We start from the raw sequence: 18,678 nt of genomic DNA on the forward strand, positions 1-18,678 counted from the left end.
AGTTGTTGTCATTGACTATAATAAAGAGGATTCGCTGGCTGTTGTCATGGAAATCATTGGTTAAATTGTTTGTCTGCAGCCAGTTGATATTTGGTTTGGTTGATTTGGGCCAACAATGTTGATTGATAGATTAAACGAATGTTGATATCATTATTATTAACCAATGAAACTATCATAACGAAAATATGTGTACTAGATCTGTTTATCAATGTAAGTATCAAAAAAAACTTCCGTCATTGTATCTGAGTGTGCTTGCAAGTTTCCGCACTTGTGATGGCAATTGTTCGGAGTTCGTTATAACCAGAGGTCGTCTTAATTGGTTCTAAGTGATTTTTGTCCGGTGTATTAGGTTTAGTAAACTTTTTTGCTTTTCAACTAAACTCATAATCTACCTCTGTTAATGCATATCGTGTACAGTGAAGTTTATTGCTTGAAATGATATTTAATAATTATTTACATTTTAGTCATGATTTCTGCCTCACTTTTTTAAACAAGACAGTAAGGCTATAGCTGACCAGGCAATAAACATGCAACATATGCATGAGGAAATACCAGCAGAACATGACAGGAATTTTAAGCCAGGTAAGACTTAATATGTGTTTCATGTATCCAACTAGGAGTTCTGAAACGTAAAGTCTAACTGACCACTAAACAGGCTTTAAATCAAAGTACTGAACGTATTGCGGGTAAGGGTATAATGTACCAGTATTTACTTGATACAATACTTTTCTTTTATTCTGGTCTTTAATTGTTTTTGTTTTTTAATCTGACTGTTCAAATTTAACGGGTAATCAAAATTAACATCCTTGGCAGAAGTACTAGAATGTGCAAATCAAACAGGTGGTTGAGTTCATTTTTTTCGTAAGTTTAATTATAAAATAGTTGATTACATGTTCATTTATTAAGTAATTCATTCTTCCTCAGGTTTTGAACAAGACAGCAAGGCTATAGCTGACCATGATACATACATGCAAAAATGCCAGGGGAAAATACAGCCAGCACATGAGGTGGATTTTCAGTCAGGTAGGATAAATGTAGTTCATGTATCTAATCATTGTTAGGTGTTCTAAATGACCACCATGCAGCCGTTAAACCAATGTGCTGAAAGTACTGCAACAACGGGTATACTGTTTTAGTATTTATTAGATTAAATTATGTTTTAATACTACCGACAAACAAATTTTGAAGGGGGTATATCGGAATCCCCATTTGGTCGGGCGGTCAGTCAGTCAGTTGGTCGGTCGGTCGGTCGGTCGGTCGGTCCGTTTCAATTATCCTTGTCAGAAGCATAGTTTAAAAAGAAATTATTGGAATTTAATTAAACTTTATACAATGGTAAAGCACACAGTGCACATAAAATATATTTTAGCTAATTACAGAGTTATTGCCCATTGATAATTTTTTATGGTCCGAAAAAATCTTGACAATTAATGGATATAATTTATTTAAACTTCATACAAAGAAAGGAAGTGCAGTGTACAAGTTTCATAACGGTTTTCACAACATTGTTAATTTACTGAGGTATTCTAAATGTTTCACTGCCATTTCCTATTTTGTCGTTCGGGGGTATTAATAATATTCAGTGATAGCTCTTGTTTTATCTAGGTATTGAAACAAAAATCAAATCTGACTATTCAAGTTAAACAGGTAATCAAAAGTTACAGCCTTGACTGAATACTAAAGTAGTTAAAGTACTGAAGCTGAGACTATCAACTGACTCCAGTTCATATTTTGCCTGTATTAGGTGAAAAAGGTCCTTGATAAATTGACCATGTTTTAGTTTGAGCTTGTGTTCTTCAGGTGATGAAGACATAACAGCTAGAAAACAGTTTGAAGCATCTCAACCACCTTTTCATGCGGAAAAAAGATGTACAGCCGTTCTTCTAAGAGGCATTCCTGGCAATGTCCGTGAAGACTATATCGAAATGTTCTTCGAGAATAAAAAGAATTTTTCTGAGGTTACAGTCTCCAAAGTTAAAATTAATAGGCAGGAAAAAACAGCTGTTGTTGAGTTTGAGGACGAAGAAGGTATGAGTACATTTTGTATTCTTGAAGTGTCATTTGATTTATATTTTTAATGTGTAACTGGCTTCAACGGACTTTCGCTGTACAGTACTAAGTTATACAGCCGCAATTGTATCTGAACTAATGTTTGTTTAAACTATATTTAAGTTAGAGCCGATATTCCTGTTTTGCAACACAACAAAGACCAAGTTTATGATATACCATGAATTTCGGGGGGACAAAACACAAAACAACAGAATAATGAAACGCATTACAGCATCGAACATCAACTGTCTCGCAGCAGTGCAGGGAAATCATAAAGAATTTTCAATTTATTCCATCGACTTGAAAAACGTGTTTAAAACAAATTTAAATAAAACAATGACCACTACAGGGAAAAGCCCAGCCAGAAGTCGAAAATTCAAAATTTAACCGTCTTTATACATGTCTTAAGCATACCTATCCTGTTTTATAAATAGCTTCACGTTTTGTGTTGGAAAAGAAATCTATCATCCTAAAGAAGAACACGATTATGATCGAGCCTTACATACCGAGAACACCAACACAAGAAGTAACCAAAGAAGATGCTGTAGAAGATGATGTATTACCGAAGGTTGTTCTTAAAGATTTACCTGACGATGTTGATCAGGAGGAAATAGAGATGGTCTTTCAGAGCAAAAAACGTGTTGGAGATATAGAAGTGGTAGAAATCGAGTATAATGAGGAAGACTCATTAGCCATTGTAACGCTTGGAAATCAGGAGTGTAAGCCATTTTGATGTGCTTTGTCGGTTAAATGCTCTTAAGAACATATTTTTCTGTAAACATAATACGCTGTAAATATTAAACATGTTTAATTGAAAAACACTTTGAAATATTTTGTCAGTTTTGTCAAACAGATATTCGCCATTTCTTCTGTTTTTATAGCTGTAGATACTCTTCTTGAAAAATGTCCATTGAAGATTTGCGGAGAAAGAATTTATGTTGAAGTGCATGAGCCATTAAGGGATACAGATGCTGATTATGAGCAGCCAAAGATTCTTGCCACAGGGTTGCCTGAGGAATTAGATTACGAGGATATCGAAATTTTCTTTGAAAATAGGCGCAAATTTGGTGAAACGAAACCCTTGAAGATAGATTATAATGAAGAAGAACAGTCCGTAGTACTTACATATGAAAATGAATCGGGTAAATTTGGAGCTAAGAATGCGTCTTTGATTATCAATCTCTGCAATTTTTAGTCGTTCTGTATTTACACACTAGATCTATGGTGGTCTAAAAATGGATAAATTTAAGACATTTTTTGATAGAAATACACTCTGAACCTACATGTTTAAGAAATTTGAAATTATATTCATTAACATTTTGGTTGAGTTTGCTATTTCGAACTTGTATTTCAGCTGTTGACCACGTTCTCAGTAAATGCCCACTTAAGATACGCGGTGTAGAGGTTCAGCTTGACAAACTCCATGTGAATGTACATGAAAAGGATGATACGTCGGACGATAAGATGAGTGAAAGCGATGAAGAGTTTAATCGTACGCAGACGAAGATACTTGTAGAAAATATTCCTGAAAGCATTGACGAGGATGCATTAGAAATGTACTTTGAAGCGAGAAAATTAAAGTGCTGTCAAGTGGTGGATGTTGATCTTGATGAGGAAGAACGAAATGCTGTCATCGAATTCGCTGAACCAGGCCGTAAGTATTCTTTTAACTTTATTTAAATCATAAAATTAAGAGAAAATGAACCATTTTATAGTTCTTCTATTTTATTAATTTTAAATTTTAAAAATAAAACTGATATTTTTGTTTTAATTTTTTCCATATCCGTCCAGATTTTAGTTTTTAAAGATACAAACTTTTATAAAACGATCATTATTGATATTCAATGTTGATTACACATAAGCTGCAGCCGATTTATTTGCTGTTTTAGATGTCGAATTGGTCTTGCATTACTGCCCACATCATTTAAAGAAGCAGAAAGTTTCTGTTCAAATTTATGTACCAAAACGCTTAGACACAATCATAGTAAAGGGTCCACCAGACGTTGTAAATGAGGACTGTTTAGACTCATTGGAAATGTATTTTGATAATAAGAAGAAATCAGGAGGTGGGGGTGTTAATAAAGACAATTCTACGTACAGTGCAGAGGGAAACTGTGTATATATAACATTCGAGAAGGAGAAAGGTAGCCCTACTTTTCTAACTGTGATATGCAAAGAACAGTTGTTTCTAGCTATAACTACTTACCATTGAGTAGGCTCAGTTATATCTTGAATAGGAATATGACCGATTCATGTACCGATTACATTGTACAATTGAAGTGTATTCACAATTAAGAATATAAATTCTTGTAAAATCAACATGCATTCTCCTTAATACAAATGAAATCAGTGTTTTTATAAAAAAATAGATTCTTGAAGTACGTATATACACACTTTGAAACTGCTGAAAACAACTTTCTTTTACAGTTGCACAAAGAGTTGTAAACAGAGGAAATCATAAAGTACTTAGAAAAGAAATTGAAGTCACCTTATTCAAACCGACACGCTCAACAAAAGTACCACTCTTACGAAGGCAAACGGGTAATCCAGATTCCAAAAGCAGTGTCGTAAAGCACAGTGAAGTAAATCAAGAATCGGTTAAGACAATACGTGTCCGTGGTATGAACAAGATCAGCAGCAGGGAAATGGTAAATTGGTATTTTGAAAACAAGAAGAGGTCCGGAGGAGGGGATATCGAGAACAGATACACGGATGAAGAGGACGATGATATAGTCTACATCCGGTTTAAGGCGGAAGAAGGTACACACTTTTATAATTTACATATTATGCTCTTTTGAGAATCCGGTACCATACGTTTTGTCAGCAAGTTGTTTTTAACATTTATCAGTGAGTTACTCGATAATAAGGGAGTTCACCGATCGTAATTTGATATGTCGTTTGTGGCTACTGGTATTAAACTTACTTAAGACTTTTCCATAACTTAAGCTTTCTTGAATTTTCCAAGAAATACATGTGAACATCCTGCAAGCTCCGAAAAGGTATAATGAAGTATTTCTTCTTTCCAGTTGCAACGACTGTAGCAGAGCGACACCATAGAGTGGATGGAGTTGAGCTTTCAGTATCCTTGTACACTCCACCCGTCCCTCCGCTTAGCTACACAAACAAGATACTGTTTAAAGGGCTGAATGAAAAAATAACAGAGAGTGTACTGGGCCTTTTTCTCGAGGCTAGAGCAAACTACACTCTTGTAAAGGGGAGTCTTACATATCATGCAGACCATGATGATACTGCTATAGTAACAACAGAGCAGGACATTGGTATGATGTTATAAAGCTATATATAAGCAAGGTTGTTCTTTATACTTCTTCATTTATTTTGGCAGGATTAATGGGAATTAATTTTCATTGGTGAATGGATTAATAAGTGGTCAGGCTATCTCTGCTCGTTGTTCAACAATCGCTTTACCAGTAAGACATTGCATATATTTATAACATTCGCTCGGTTTTATTTCATTTTCTGCAAATCATCTGTTATAATACTCTTGTACTAATATGTTCAATATCGCAAAATTAAAACGTTAACGAAATTTTCATATTGTTTAGACTTGGAAAAATTGGAACAGGTTTGCAAGGTGAAGTCATTGGAAGGCTCAAACCTCAAAGTTTCCAGCGTTCCAATATCAAACTGCATCATCGTTTCCAACATATCTGACAATGTCCACAAAGACATGGTTGAGCTGTACTTTGAAAATAACAAGAGGAGCAATGGTGGACCCGTTAGCAAAGTCGAGATGTTCAAAAACCAAGGCTATTGTTTGGTTTACTTCAATGATTACAAAAGTATTAAATTAAATACTTGTAGTTTATTCAATTTATTTAATTGTGTCTTTCATTTATGTCATTTTTCTATGATATCTATGCATTCTAACTTTCATGACCATTTCCTCGCATTTTACAGCTGTGGATTCTGTTTTACGTAAGGAGCAAACGTTGGGTGGAAGTACAGTTGAAGTTAAAAGATACATTCAATGTATTGCAAGAGCAGAAGGGGACTCGGTTTAAAGAAGGTTTCAATTTCCTTAACCCTTAACGATATATTTTAGCCAAAGAAACCCATCGGTTGAAATATCATGTTCATGAACGACAGACATCAAATATTGCATTGCATTGGTACCAACTGGAAGAATCAAGAAGAACAAAGTTTCAACGAGTATATGGCCAATATATCTGAGCAAAATACGCCTGTTATGGAAGAGCCATACGAGAGAGTGTGTGTTGTGTGTGTGCGGGGGGGGGGGAGTTTATTACTTAAACTTTTTATTACTTTTATCATTATCACAGTTAGAACATGTGGAAGGTGTAAATGAATATTGGCGTTCGTAAACATGTATGTCTCATGAAAATGAATACTGTTTTAACCTGTGTTATGATCTGATGAATAAATGAACAATGCATATCACCCGCCTTTACCTGTATTAAACGTATACTCACTAGAAAAAGTGGTCTATCGTGAATGCTGTAGATTCTCGATCGGATTTAACACGTTTGAAAACGTGCACTCATCAGACACTGAAATTCACAGTAGCTTACGAGCTGAAGACCTTGTCCAAATTAGTGCCCTTATTCAAATCTTTCGAAGAAAAATTGCCCTCTACGGTATGGAAACATCGTCGATGGCAACCTACAGGGTCTAAACAATAAAGTCAAAGTACGGCTTGTACAACTGTCAATGATCAGTTTGTCACTCCTGTTAAATCTGTGCTAATCAGTTTTAATCTTTAAAGACGACGTTACGTATATTGACTATTCACATTATGTTTGATATCATTGACAATTACACGATCTTTACTTCGTATCACTTAGTCGTGCTAAACTTATTACCAAATACAAAATATTTATTTTTTTCCGATATTTGAAATTAAACCAAATGATTGGCCTTATACTGAATGCAAAGTTTTGACCAGTAAAAGTTGTCACATAAATGAATTATAAGAAGACAATACCAGTACTTTTCACAATTGCTTTGTTTTTTATTCTGTACTGTTTCAATATATATAAGGGCTGCGAAATCTCAACGAAAACAGTTTAAATATTCAAATTATTAGGTCATTATAATGTCATCTGGAAAATAATGACGGTAGCAGTAGCAGTAAAAAAGTTATATTTATTCATACAATGCTGATTGTTTTATAATTTGAAATAATACATATTAATTACCATTAAAACATCTAAACAAACGTTCTTATATAAACTGTTTATTGTTCCTTCATCCTGCAATGCTGTACGTGCTATGTTTGTAACGGCATCATTCAATTGTTAAGTTTTACCTCTAGCTGACCATTATACATTATATTTAAGGTATCAGTGTCATACAATTTTGAACCTTCTACAGAACTGTAAGAACCAAGAGGCACACCGTTCTGTGCCCCCCCCCCCGCTGGCCGGCAAATTTTGTTTATCTAAACTTTAAATTTATATCCTAATAATTAAAACGCTGATGTTTATATATACATGTTCATCTTTTTATAAGTATGTCCTCTATCAAAGATGTATAAAAGTATTCTTAAATGAAACGGTTGAAATGCATGAAAGATTTTATACTTGCCATTTTAATAGCTCAGTGAAATAAAAGTTTTGATAGGGTTAGAAGGTTGTGTGTTACCCCCCGCACCCCGCCTCTCCTTCCGCCACACACACCCACACACACACACGCACACGCACACGCACACACGCACGCACACGCACGCACGCACGCACACACGCGCACGCACGCACGCACGCACGCACACACACACACATGCACGTACACACACACACACGCACGCACACACGCACACGCACACGCACGCACGCACGCACGCACGCACGCACGCACGCACGCACGCACGCACGCACGCACGCACGCACACACGCACGCACGCACGCACGCACACACACACACACACACGCACATTGGGAATTCCTGGATCCGCCACTGTTGTTCTATTTATGTTTTGTGCTGAAATGATGAGAGTCATAAGAATAGGTGAATTCGTAATGCAGAAAAAAAAATCAAGTTGAAAGAAGTTCGTTACAAGGCAAAAGCCTAATAAAAACTGATATCTGGTCGAAAAGGTGTTGTCTTTGATCATGATAAAGTAACATGTAAAGACGAATTTTTCCACAATGGCAGTTGAGGCTATTGACAATATCGTAAGAGTTCATTAAGATTACTACAGTGCACCCGGAGACACTCAATTTGCGTTCACCGTGATACTAAGTGTAAATATTATACATGTACTTGAAGGATGACAAGAATGGAGAATAAAGAACTGTTTCCGGTAGTCCATTCCATATGTGTTTTGTAGATGGCAAAAAGGAATTCAACTATAACAGGGTTTTACATGAAGTATTACGAACGTTAACAGAGTTTCGAACTACTTTTGGGTATAAACTGGTAAACTTTTTAAATTAAAACCTTCCTTTTGTGAACTTTAATGACTAAAGCTACGATATTCGATATTGGTAATCCGCAACGTTTGTTCAAACGGTCACAGGTAGTAAAAACATGCCCCACCCGAGGGGGGGGGGCTATTTGTTTTATGTAGACTTACATGTATATGGGAAATGCTTTTAAAATCGTCCCATGAACCGCAATTACTAGAGCTAGGAAATTTTGTATATAAGAATGTCGAGTGGTCCTCTACTAAGTGTATTCGAATATAGTTATAGAGTTAAAAGTACCTCCGCCCGCTTAGGTTTCCGCATTAAACATGTATTTAACAATCGTGTATAGTGATGAAACCCGGCATGTAATTAACAAATGTGAAGACTTACTTTGGAATGGTATTCTTGGTGTTTGGGTCAAGGTCATAGTCATTCTGAATACAAGTAAATGGGTTTTACTCGTTTACCTCATTAAGAAATGTGGTATAACAATATACTTTGTGTATAGCACACGAATGTTGAGACACACCATCGGAGTGAATTAAAAGGTCGGTAAGATCAAGGTCACTGTTATTAAATACAGAAAAATATATCCGGTCAATAGCTAGTTAGCTAGTTGATACATAGTGTTAAATATTAGTGTATAGCAAGCGTATGTCAAGTCTGAGCATGGGATTGAATTTAGCTTAGTTTGTGTCAAGGTCAACGTCACTTTTCCTGGACATAGATAAACAGTGCTTTTCGCTCAATTACTAGAGTTGTGAATGGTGTAAAATGGTGAAACCTGTATGTAGAAAGCTCATGCGAATGAGTACCTTAGGGTTTTATAAGTGAATCATAACGATGGTGTCAAGGTCACCGTTACTAAAATCGTAAATATACTTTTTGCGCAAAACTCGGAGAAATGAACGACACATGATATAGTGATGAAACCTGTTAATTCGCAATCCCTTGAAAAAATATCTTCCTTATTTGGATTTTATTTGGGGTTGGCACAAGCAAGGAAAAGGTCAAGGTCGACATTCAGAACTTTAATTTGGCTGAATGTTCTAATGGTCCAAACTGAAAACCTGGTTTTGTAGCATTTTTGATTCCTTTTTGATCATGTTCACTTGAGTTTCGCTAAATCTTAAGTATTCTGTTGAGTATCTGCCAGTCGATGTGCCATGTCTGTTCGTGAAAGTAAATAATATAACTCAATTCCAATTACGTTGAGTCTTGCTTAAAATCTGTAGACTAATCCGTTTAAGATACTGGATTATTTGTAGAAGTGGATGTCAAAAATCTGATATGGCAAAATGTCTTTCTCAGGTGTCCATATGCAATGAAACTTAAAATGGGCAGAATTTAAGTAGCGCAGTTAAAGTAAATTGAAGTGTTCTCGTGGAGTGCTTAAGTTTTGCAGAAATATGGGACAGGATGTGTTTATGCCTCACAATATTAAAGGTTGTGTTCGCTATGGAGTATGGGAGCTACATGCAAGCCAGAGTAGAAGTTGGAAATTCCAGTTTCCAGTACTTTTGCCCCTATCCAAAACCACAGGGGACAGAAGCAAACTTTTTTTTAATATTTCATAGCCTATATGCACTTTACTAACAGATACATGTGTAGTTTGCTGCAATTCGATCTCGACATCATGAAGGCCGACCTTTGGGAGTGAAACCTTTTGAGTTTTCGGTCATGTGCACCTGTTAGGAATTATTTGAATGACGTGTTGATGGACACCCGACCTCTGTATCAATGTGAAGTATATGGGATCATTTTTGTTTTTACATCCTTTATCTTTTTTAAAGTGTAAGATGTGTAAATAGCCGATTTTTTTCTTATATGTGTATACAGTATGCATACATGTAGGCTAGGAAAACAAAAATAGTGTGCTTTTATCTCCTATGTCCAAAATCTATAGCTTGCGCATTCGATTATTCATACTAATACGGGCACTTTTGGACAAATTTGTCAATATTGAAAGAAATGCTGAAATCATGTCAGATGGTGTTTATTTATCTATTGTAAAAACGGGTACAAATGTGCTCAATAAATGCATTCAATAAAACATAACAATACACACATGTAGCAATTATGTACAGAAACGAGTACTAATATTTTATGAAAACATATTCAGTATAAGTTCCCAATTTCTCAAACAATCTTAAGTGTAAAAAGCTTAAAAGTGTTTTATTTCATTTAGCCAAATAAACAATTTTAGGTTGGGTTTACAAAATAAAAAAATATTTCATCTTGATAATCGATAACCGGTTCCACTCAAGTTACAGATTATCGATAGTACAATCGTTTATTGACAATACCTTAATTGTAGTTTTATCCTTGTGCAATATCTCAAACTTATTAACTATGCTTATGTTATGTGTATGTTTTAAGATATTTAGTGCTGTTGCTTTCAGCCATATTGTTAACTGTAACAACTGAACATTTCTGAATGTATACATGAACACAATGGAGAAAATTGGCAGAAATTAACGTTTCAGACCCAACCAAATAATTTTTAATTATAATCGATCATTGAAACATCACTAATCTTGATTATGTACATGTAAATGATAACTTCCTCAAAACATCTCAGAACCCTCTAAAATGAGGATATAACACAAATTATACCAACAAAAAAATGTGCTTTTCTTGATCTTGTTATAAGGGGCTTAAGAAAAAAGGGGCTAAGAGAAATAAAGGTCAGGCCCAAATTAATTGAAACTTCTTAAGCTTAACAGGCTTAATAGCTTATTTCAATTAGCCAAAATACACACTAAGATTTTGAATTTGATAAATGAAAAATAGCTTAGTGCAAATATCAGTAACAATAATCCATTACTTAAATCTAAAAGCTCTTAAAGGAGTAAGAACTCCACAAATTAAACCAAAACAAAATAGTGAGTTTAGCTTGATCCTGTTATAAGGGAATTAAGAATGTTCGAGAAATAAGGGCCTGAAGTAACGCATGATTGCTCTTAAAGCTGCACTCTCACAGATTAAACGTTTTAACAACTTTTTTTATTTTTTGTCTTGGAACGAGTAGTTTTTTGAGTAAATATCTGAAATGCAGTGATAAAAGACTGCTGACAAGAGATCAGATTTTCATATTTCCTCTCCAAAATTGATGATTTTGCAATTTTCTTAAACCGTTAGTAACGGTTTAAGCCATAAAACATAAAATTTGGAATGGACATATGAAAATCTGCAATCTGATCTTTTGTCAAAAGTCTTTCATCACTGGTTTGCAGATATTTACGCAAAAATTTGCTAATTCCAAGACAAAAAATAAAAAAGTTGAAAAAACGGTAAATCTGTGAGAGTGCAGTTTTAAATCTCTTTAACATCTAAGTTAACAAAATGAATGCAAGACAACAATAATAAAAATATTATTCATGATCATAATTTCCACTCATTTGTATGATATAGAAATTATCAAGAATGGTCTAATGTACATATAACACCTTGTGGTTTCGGATGTATAGCCATAAAAAATAAAACAGGTAAAACACTATAAAGCATGCAAAATAAAAATCAATAATATGATAAGCTTCTGAATAAGATACTGTACACTCAAGTTATTTTTAATTTATGAATTACATTGTATTATACATCAAATAATAAAAGAAAGCAAAGAAAGAGGAAAATGTACGGGGAGTTATTAGCACTACATGTACATTTATATCCTTGGGAGAGATTTGTCAATTGAACATACAATTACATAAGATAAAACAAACAAAAAACACTAGAAGATTGCAACACAAATATCACAAGAAACTGAGAGAAAATTGTGCCAAAACTCTGATTTTTTAATCAATACTATTTGAAACACTAAAGATCATTTAAAATTTATTATTAATGGGTCCTAAGATAAACCGCAGCACTCTCTGGGCAATTGTTGACATTGAACCATTCAAGCTCCATGATCTGTCAACACAGTGACAAAGTTGATTTTAAGGGAGAGCTGGGTAACATTATAAGAAAGAGTGAATTCAGGAAAGCGATGCACTGGGCTGCTATTAGTCTGTTTAACAGGAGCAGGAATCTATGATTATCACGGGGAGTATGCGGGAGGGGCTGGAAGAGAGTTCGGTGACAGGCTCCTGTCAGGGGCTGGGGGTGGGGGAAGTAGGGCCTCCAGGCCTTCATATTCATCCAAGAGTGATTCTCCTTGACTGTCCTCGTATAAGGGATAACGACGAAGACAGTTGAATGCTGTGGCTAACACACTGAGGCCACCTGCAGCTGTTATAACATAGAAACTGATGGCAAAGTCAACCAAAACTTTACTGCCTGGGTGTGGCTTAGTCTCTGTCTGTAGAATTTCCACTTCTGTAGCGAGCCAATAGCAGAATAAGTTGATCACCACACTCTGTATCACTGAAATTACAGAAATTGCAGATCAGTAATGTTGATAAATGATGTGTTCCTAAATTCTTTGCATACACAAACATACAGTCGAACCCTGTTGACTCAAACTCCCAGGGACTACCGGTAGCAAAAATACCTCAAGCCTTGGAAAATGCAAGTCAAATGGGAATGTTTACCTTCCGTATAAAGAATACAGTCCTTTACATTTAGTTTGAGCCAACAAGAATTCGAGCAGAGCAAGTCCAGCCAACGGAGTTTGACTGTTCAATTGTTTTATCACTTACAAGGTAGCCAAAACCTCGCCTATTTGCCATCAAACAATGACTTCCACTAACACATTTCTTTTTAAGTGTGACATAGATGTGTATTTTTGGGCAATGGCTATAACTTAAGTATAATTATAGATGAAAAACTGTTGGATCTAACTGATACCGTACATGTATATTAAACAAGACTGCTGACAATCACACAACAAAGATTGACGGATAAACTTAACTCTGTCAAGCCTGTTACCTAATTTATTTATTGTTTATAGGGCTCGCTCATGTTTGTGCACCTTTTATTCCTGGTTATGCATCTAAAAAACTTGAACTATTTTACTCTTTGATACCTAATTGCAGATAAAATACACTCACGAGTATAAAAAATATTTTGCTTTACTTGGGACAGAATCCAAGCCGTTACAGTCAAGGAAAAAATTAGAAAACTGACAACACAACCACATGCCCACATGGACTCGCACACACATAAGGATATCTTATCCTTAAACCCTTTCTGTTGAAAAGTGTTACTAACACTTTTCAAAATCATGGACTTCAAATACAATAATTGAGCACATAATATATCAACATTTGTTGAAGGGTTCCAGCCATCAGTATCTTAGTTTTAACACTCCTCACAATGTGCCACACTTTTAAATATTTCGTCATACAAAAAAGCTGAGTTTTACAAAAACATGATTGAATCACTTTAAGTCAAACAAGAGTTGTAACAGAGACAGCACGCTCGACTATTCCGCCGCTTTTCAGTGTAAGGATTGAAAAGTTTTGGCAAAACATGCATGGATCACTGTAAAAATAGATTAGAATGATGCCTGCAAAGATTTGTGTAAAATTCAAAAACATTCTGCCTTTAATGAAATACAGACTTGATGAAAATAGCATGCAATACATCAGGGCTCTCGCAAGGGGGCGACTTGGGCGAAGTGGTCGCCTAAAATTCCCAGACTTCGCCCATTTGTATCATCAAAGCGACATTGACTTCGCCGAAAAAAATAGCACATTGTAAATCTGTCAATCAGCAGTCTTTGGCCACTGTCACATTAGTCAAAACACCGCAATTAGCCATTCATAAAATTAGGTAATCTCCTAATCCGATAATTGGGCCGTGTCATCCAATTACCCAAACATCGCCAGTAGGCGGAGCTATTGATGGTCAACCAATCAGAATGTACATTGAGAAGTCCCTGATCAAATGAAATAAGTTTGTTTTAATCAGATTGAAAAGGCAACATAATTATGAAAAATCTTGTTAAGCATTAAAGAAGTTAAAAAGTAATTGATATATGTATTGAACAAACAATGCCAGACATTTTAAACATTGTTGCTTTTGAAGCAGACGGTCATAACCATCTCGGGCCATCGGCAAGGTGGCGCTAAGAAAATCAATAACATGACGTATCAACAAATATTTGATTGGTTTAAGTGAACTGTTCATGATAAAATGAAATGATAAAAAATGATTTGTAAACACAAAAATATCTTCTTTTTTTGCTTTATGTAGTGTTTACTTACAGTATTTTTCTCCTGTTGATGACTTTAAAATCGGCGAGATCGCCATTTTGTCAGAACATTTTTCCGAGTTATATTTTTCAACCTCCCATTATGTATTGGTTAAAATTTCATCAAGAACAGTGATTTAAATGTCATTTGGTTCTTAAATGTCAGCATATTGAAAATTATTTAGCCAGAGACAAGCATATAACAGAATAGCTGAATGTGACATTCGTACCCATCCCGAACGTACCAAAATAAGATTCGTCCCCCTACTATATTGACAGTTCATTTATAAGGTCATTTTGATTGTTTCAAATCCTTAGCTGTCTTGGTGTTTGATTCATTTTAGATGCTATTTGGAGATAAACTATGTGACATTGACAAATACACTTTTGCTGAGCCAAAAATGATACATTATTTGTGAACATTTTATATAGTTATAGCAATTAATTTGAATGTGAATGTAAACTTAGGTGTGTGGTATGGCATAGTTTTTGTATCAGGTGTTACGAAAAGTATCACTTCTCCCTAAAGTCTCCCCACTTCTCCCTAAATTGACTGAAGGGAGAAGTCACTTCTCCCAAATATTTCAGCCTAGTGAGAGCCCTGTACATTAAAGGATTACAGGTTGTAGACAATACTATTCTTAGTCCAATAATAAAGGGCCATTATTTGCAAAATACAGTTATCTAACTTGGATACATCAAGGGGTTGCTGAGATATTAACCTACATTTTGTATGTGTGCTTAAATGCAAAACCTTAACCAGAATTTCTAAGTCTAATAATTAAGGCTAATTATATCTAAAGTTTCAATGCAAAACATGATGTATTTGCTGAGACATTGACTTTGAGTTATCTAACTTAGTTAATTAAGTAGGTTGGATGGTTGAGTATCATTGCATAAAGTCACAATGCAATACATCACATAGTTGCTGAGATATTAACCTATGTGTGCTTACATGCAAAACTTTAACCAGAATTTCTAAGTCAAATAATAAAGGCCCATTTTTTGCATTATTTTCAAATCATTGTTATCTAACTTCATTAATTTAGTAGGTAAGATAGTTGGGAATACATATACAAAGTTTCAATGCAATAATTATGTATTTACTGAGATAATGACTTAAAGGTGCTAACATGCAAAACCTTAACCTAGGTCTGACGCCAACAACGCCGCCGCTGCCAGGGTGAGTAGTATAGCTCTCCTTATTCTTCGAATAGTCAAGCTAAAAATGATCACCATAAACTTAATATTTCTACAATCAAACATTACATTAGTAATGTAATTAATGCAAATATACTGCAATTTACAGTAATTGTTAAGGTATATTTTATTAGCTGGCAAAAACAGGTTACCTGTAATGATGCTTGGGATAGCATTTCTCTGCAGCAGTTGGGCTGGCCTGTTCTGCGGAACAGTTAGGTCGAGAATAAACCCGGCCAGACTTGACAGAATGGCAAGAAAGCAGAATGCTATTACTGTCTTCATCAGTAAAGCTGCTTTGTAGTTAACACAGTTGTCCATTTCTAAAAGTAAGAACATTAGGGTATTTATCATTTGACTATTTAGAAGTTTTTTAGCGAATACTTAATTTTTTTAAATCAATTGTGAATCTTGACAGCTATAAACTTAAATGAATCACTTCTGAGTCTGTTTCCTTAGTGAACGCTAGTTCTGTTGTCCTTATATGTGTCTTGTGGTGTGGGATTAAACCAACATCATCTTGGGTGAGAGGCAGAATGAGACAGTCACACCTTTACATATCTGTTCATACCATTAAAATACTTTCAATGAAAGTCTTAAAAATGTACATTAGTGTATCTAGAATACAATCACTGCAATGGTATTAAAATATATTTTTAAAGTAAGATAGGTATTTCAGCTAGTCTCTGCTTTATTTCTATTCGTTTATGACTTCTACATGTATACAAGTAGTGTAATATTGTAAAGAAAAGTCACAGTTCACTCAACGAGTTAGACCCACTTTCCGCTTCCCTCCCCGGATTTTCACTATTACGGCCAACACAATGAATTTATTGACTGTCAGCGTTCCTCGACCTCAGAGTTTTAATTTTAGGCCCTCGGAGGGTATCAGCCGACTGAAGAATTACAAACGCAGCGTTCCTCGGAGGGGTTAACTCCGTGAATCTCTGCTGACACTTGATAAGAATCTACACTTATGGTAAGTTAATTTTTTTTATTAAATAATTTAACCGATAATGATGGCTCCAGTAAATTTCTATTGTTCTTTTTGCTCTGCCCGTTTTGCATGAAGTTAGCTTACCACAAGAATGCAGTCGTATTTCACTATTTGCACGTGAATCTTATAAACGTGTTTATTGCTAATAACTGAATACATTGATAAACACATTTCACCCGAAGGAGGCTAGGTTACTAATTACACATTATCGTAAAATCAGGAGGTGCCAGGTGGCCTTCTTGTCTCGTTTTCTGTGGAAAATTCCCTAAAACATCATAGCTATTTTTAAACACCAATAATAAATAGTATATTCTACATTGTGTTGATCAGGCGGGTGACTTCAGAGGTCATGGTTCAGAATCGTGTAAAATGTTGGCTGTTTTATGATGCAATGCAATTAGTGGCAATACATGATTACATCAATGATTCAATGTTTATTATTTAAAAGTCAAGACAATATTTAATTGGTATTTACGGACACAAATACAAATTAAACGCTGGTAATAACAAATAACTGAACAAGAATGCTTTCTTGCTTATCTGATTAGACACAGAGTTCCGCCACAGGGTCATAAAGTCAGACGATTTCCAACACTATTGCTCATATTAAACTAGGCGGTAAACCAGCCACTCAGAGGACTCAAGGGGATTTCGCGAGGGCAATAGTTTTACCCTCGGAGAAAATCTGTGATCATCAACTTTATCAAGGAAATAGTGATCGAGGAAAAAGTGATCGAGGAAAGTGAGTCTAATTCGTTGAGTGAACTGTAAAGATCACAGACTTTCCATCAAAGCTTCTGTACACTTACGGTCTTTAAGATCAGGGCCAAATTGGTAGATAATATGCTTTCCATTTCCATCACCAAACCCTTTGTCTTCTGATAGAATTTTTCCAGGGTAGAAAAACTGGTAAGTCCCAAGATGGTTTAATGGTTCATCATTCACTTGACATCCACCACCACTCAGTGTTATCCATTTGGGCTCAGTTAGTGATGCACACAGTAGCACTATAGCCAGCATATTACAGACTGCAGCTAGAAAGTTTTTCTCCCCGTTTTTAACTCGGACCCTTGTTCGAGATCTGGAACTGTGGTGTCTGTGATGTCCTCGATGGCGACTCCTCCTCCGAGATCTACTCCGCCGAGTGCTAGGTTCTGTTCCATCGGAGCGGGAAGGCATGTTTATGGTTTGAGTCGAGACTAGATCTTTCTATTCGTTTATTAAATAAAGTTAATTATGTTTTCAAACAAACTTGTTTTGTTTGACATTTTACCGGAAGTCAAGGCGAATTTCAATTATTGTCATAACGGCACGTTTGAAAACGGTACAAAGTTGGTAGCTTTACAGTGACTTAAAAAAATAATGTAATATGATGTAGATATACATTTGTTAAATAGTCGGTTATAAAAGCTCATCAGAGCTTATGCTGTCTGTATATTTGTCTTGCCAACTTTAAATAATCTTATCTTGTCTTATCTTAGGTATAATTATTTGTACAGAAAGGTCTATGAAATGAACAATATTTTTGCAAAGTTAACGTGCAAGGGTGTGTGTTGGTAGCGCACCCTCAGAGGTCTCCCTTTGCGTTCCGACAACTTCTAAATTTTCTTCCAAATGTTGTTGAAATTGAACGAGTTTACAGATGCTGTTGTAACGGTCCGCTGTAGGCGGCGGATTAATGTTACGGTCCGCTGTAGGCGGCGGATGTGCGTTTATAGTATATCATTCCGTTATAGACGGAAGTACGTTCATAGTACGTATATTAACTTGTTTGGTAATATGCAAATTAGCAAAGCCTAGGTTCTGTATGGATTGAGAATTAACTATATATAAAGACCAACGGACCCCTTCGGGGTCGAGTATGCTTTTCTCTGAAGGGATCTGTTGGAGTTTGTTTAATGTCGCACGTT

General features: G+C 35.4%; 2 protein-coding genes across 5 annotated transcripts; one reads left to right on the forward strand and one right to left on the reverse strand.

The window, feature by feature from the left end:
* Positions 1 to 275: 275 nt before the first annotated feature.
* Positions 276 to 6,468, forward strand: LOC128211843 (uncharacterized). Of its 4 annotated transcripts, none has more exons than XM_052916935.1 (12): positions 276 to 306; positions 465 to 582; positions 925 to 1,023; positions 1,801 to 2,028; positions 2,484 to 2,768; positions 2,931 to 3,191; positions 3,404 to 3,703; positions 3,939 to 4,193; positions 4,477 to 4,809; positions 5,076 to 5,327; positions 5,613 to 5,849; positions 5,968 to 6,468. In XM_052916935.1, the coding sequence occupies exons 2-12, from the start codon at positions 528 to 530 to the stop codon at positions 6,069 to 6,071; spliced, it is 2,409 nt and encodes an 802-aa protein (XP_052772895.1). In that variant the 5' UTR covers positions 276 to 306; positions 465 to 527; the 3' UTR covers positions 6,072 to 6,468. The 4 variants fall into 4 exon arrangements, with proteins under 4 accessions (XP_052772895.1, XP_052772893.1, XP_052772894.1 ...); XM_052916933.1 differs by having other exon boundaries at positions 285 to 349; positions 500 to 582; XM_052916934.1 differs by having other exon boundaries at positions 286 to 349.
* A 3,946-nt stretch (positions 6,469 to 10,414) lies between these two features.
* On the reverse strand, positions 10,415 to 18,047 carry LOC128212299 (transmembrane protein 127-like). Its single transcript, XM_052917686.1, has 3 exons — positions 17,578 to 18,047; positions 15,924 to 16,094; positions 10,415 to 12,800 (listed from the first exon to the last, which is right to left on the reverse strand). The coding sequence occupies exons 1-3, from the start codon at positions 17,945 to 17,947 to the stop codon at positions 12,475 to 12,477; spliced, it is 867 nt and encodes a 288-aa protein (XP_052773646.1). The 5' UTR covers positions 17,948 to 18,047; the 3' UTR covers positions 10,415 to 12,474.
* Between the last annotated feature and the right edge of the window lie 631 nt (positions 18,048 to 18,678).

Source organism: Mya arenaria, chromosome 12 (genome assembly GCF_026914265.1).
Source record: "Mya arenaria isolate MELC-2E11 chromosome 12, ASM2691426v1".
Lineage (NCBI taxonomy): Eukaryota > Metazoa > Mollusca > Bivalvia > Myida > Myidae > Mya > Mya arenaria.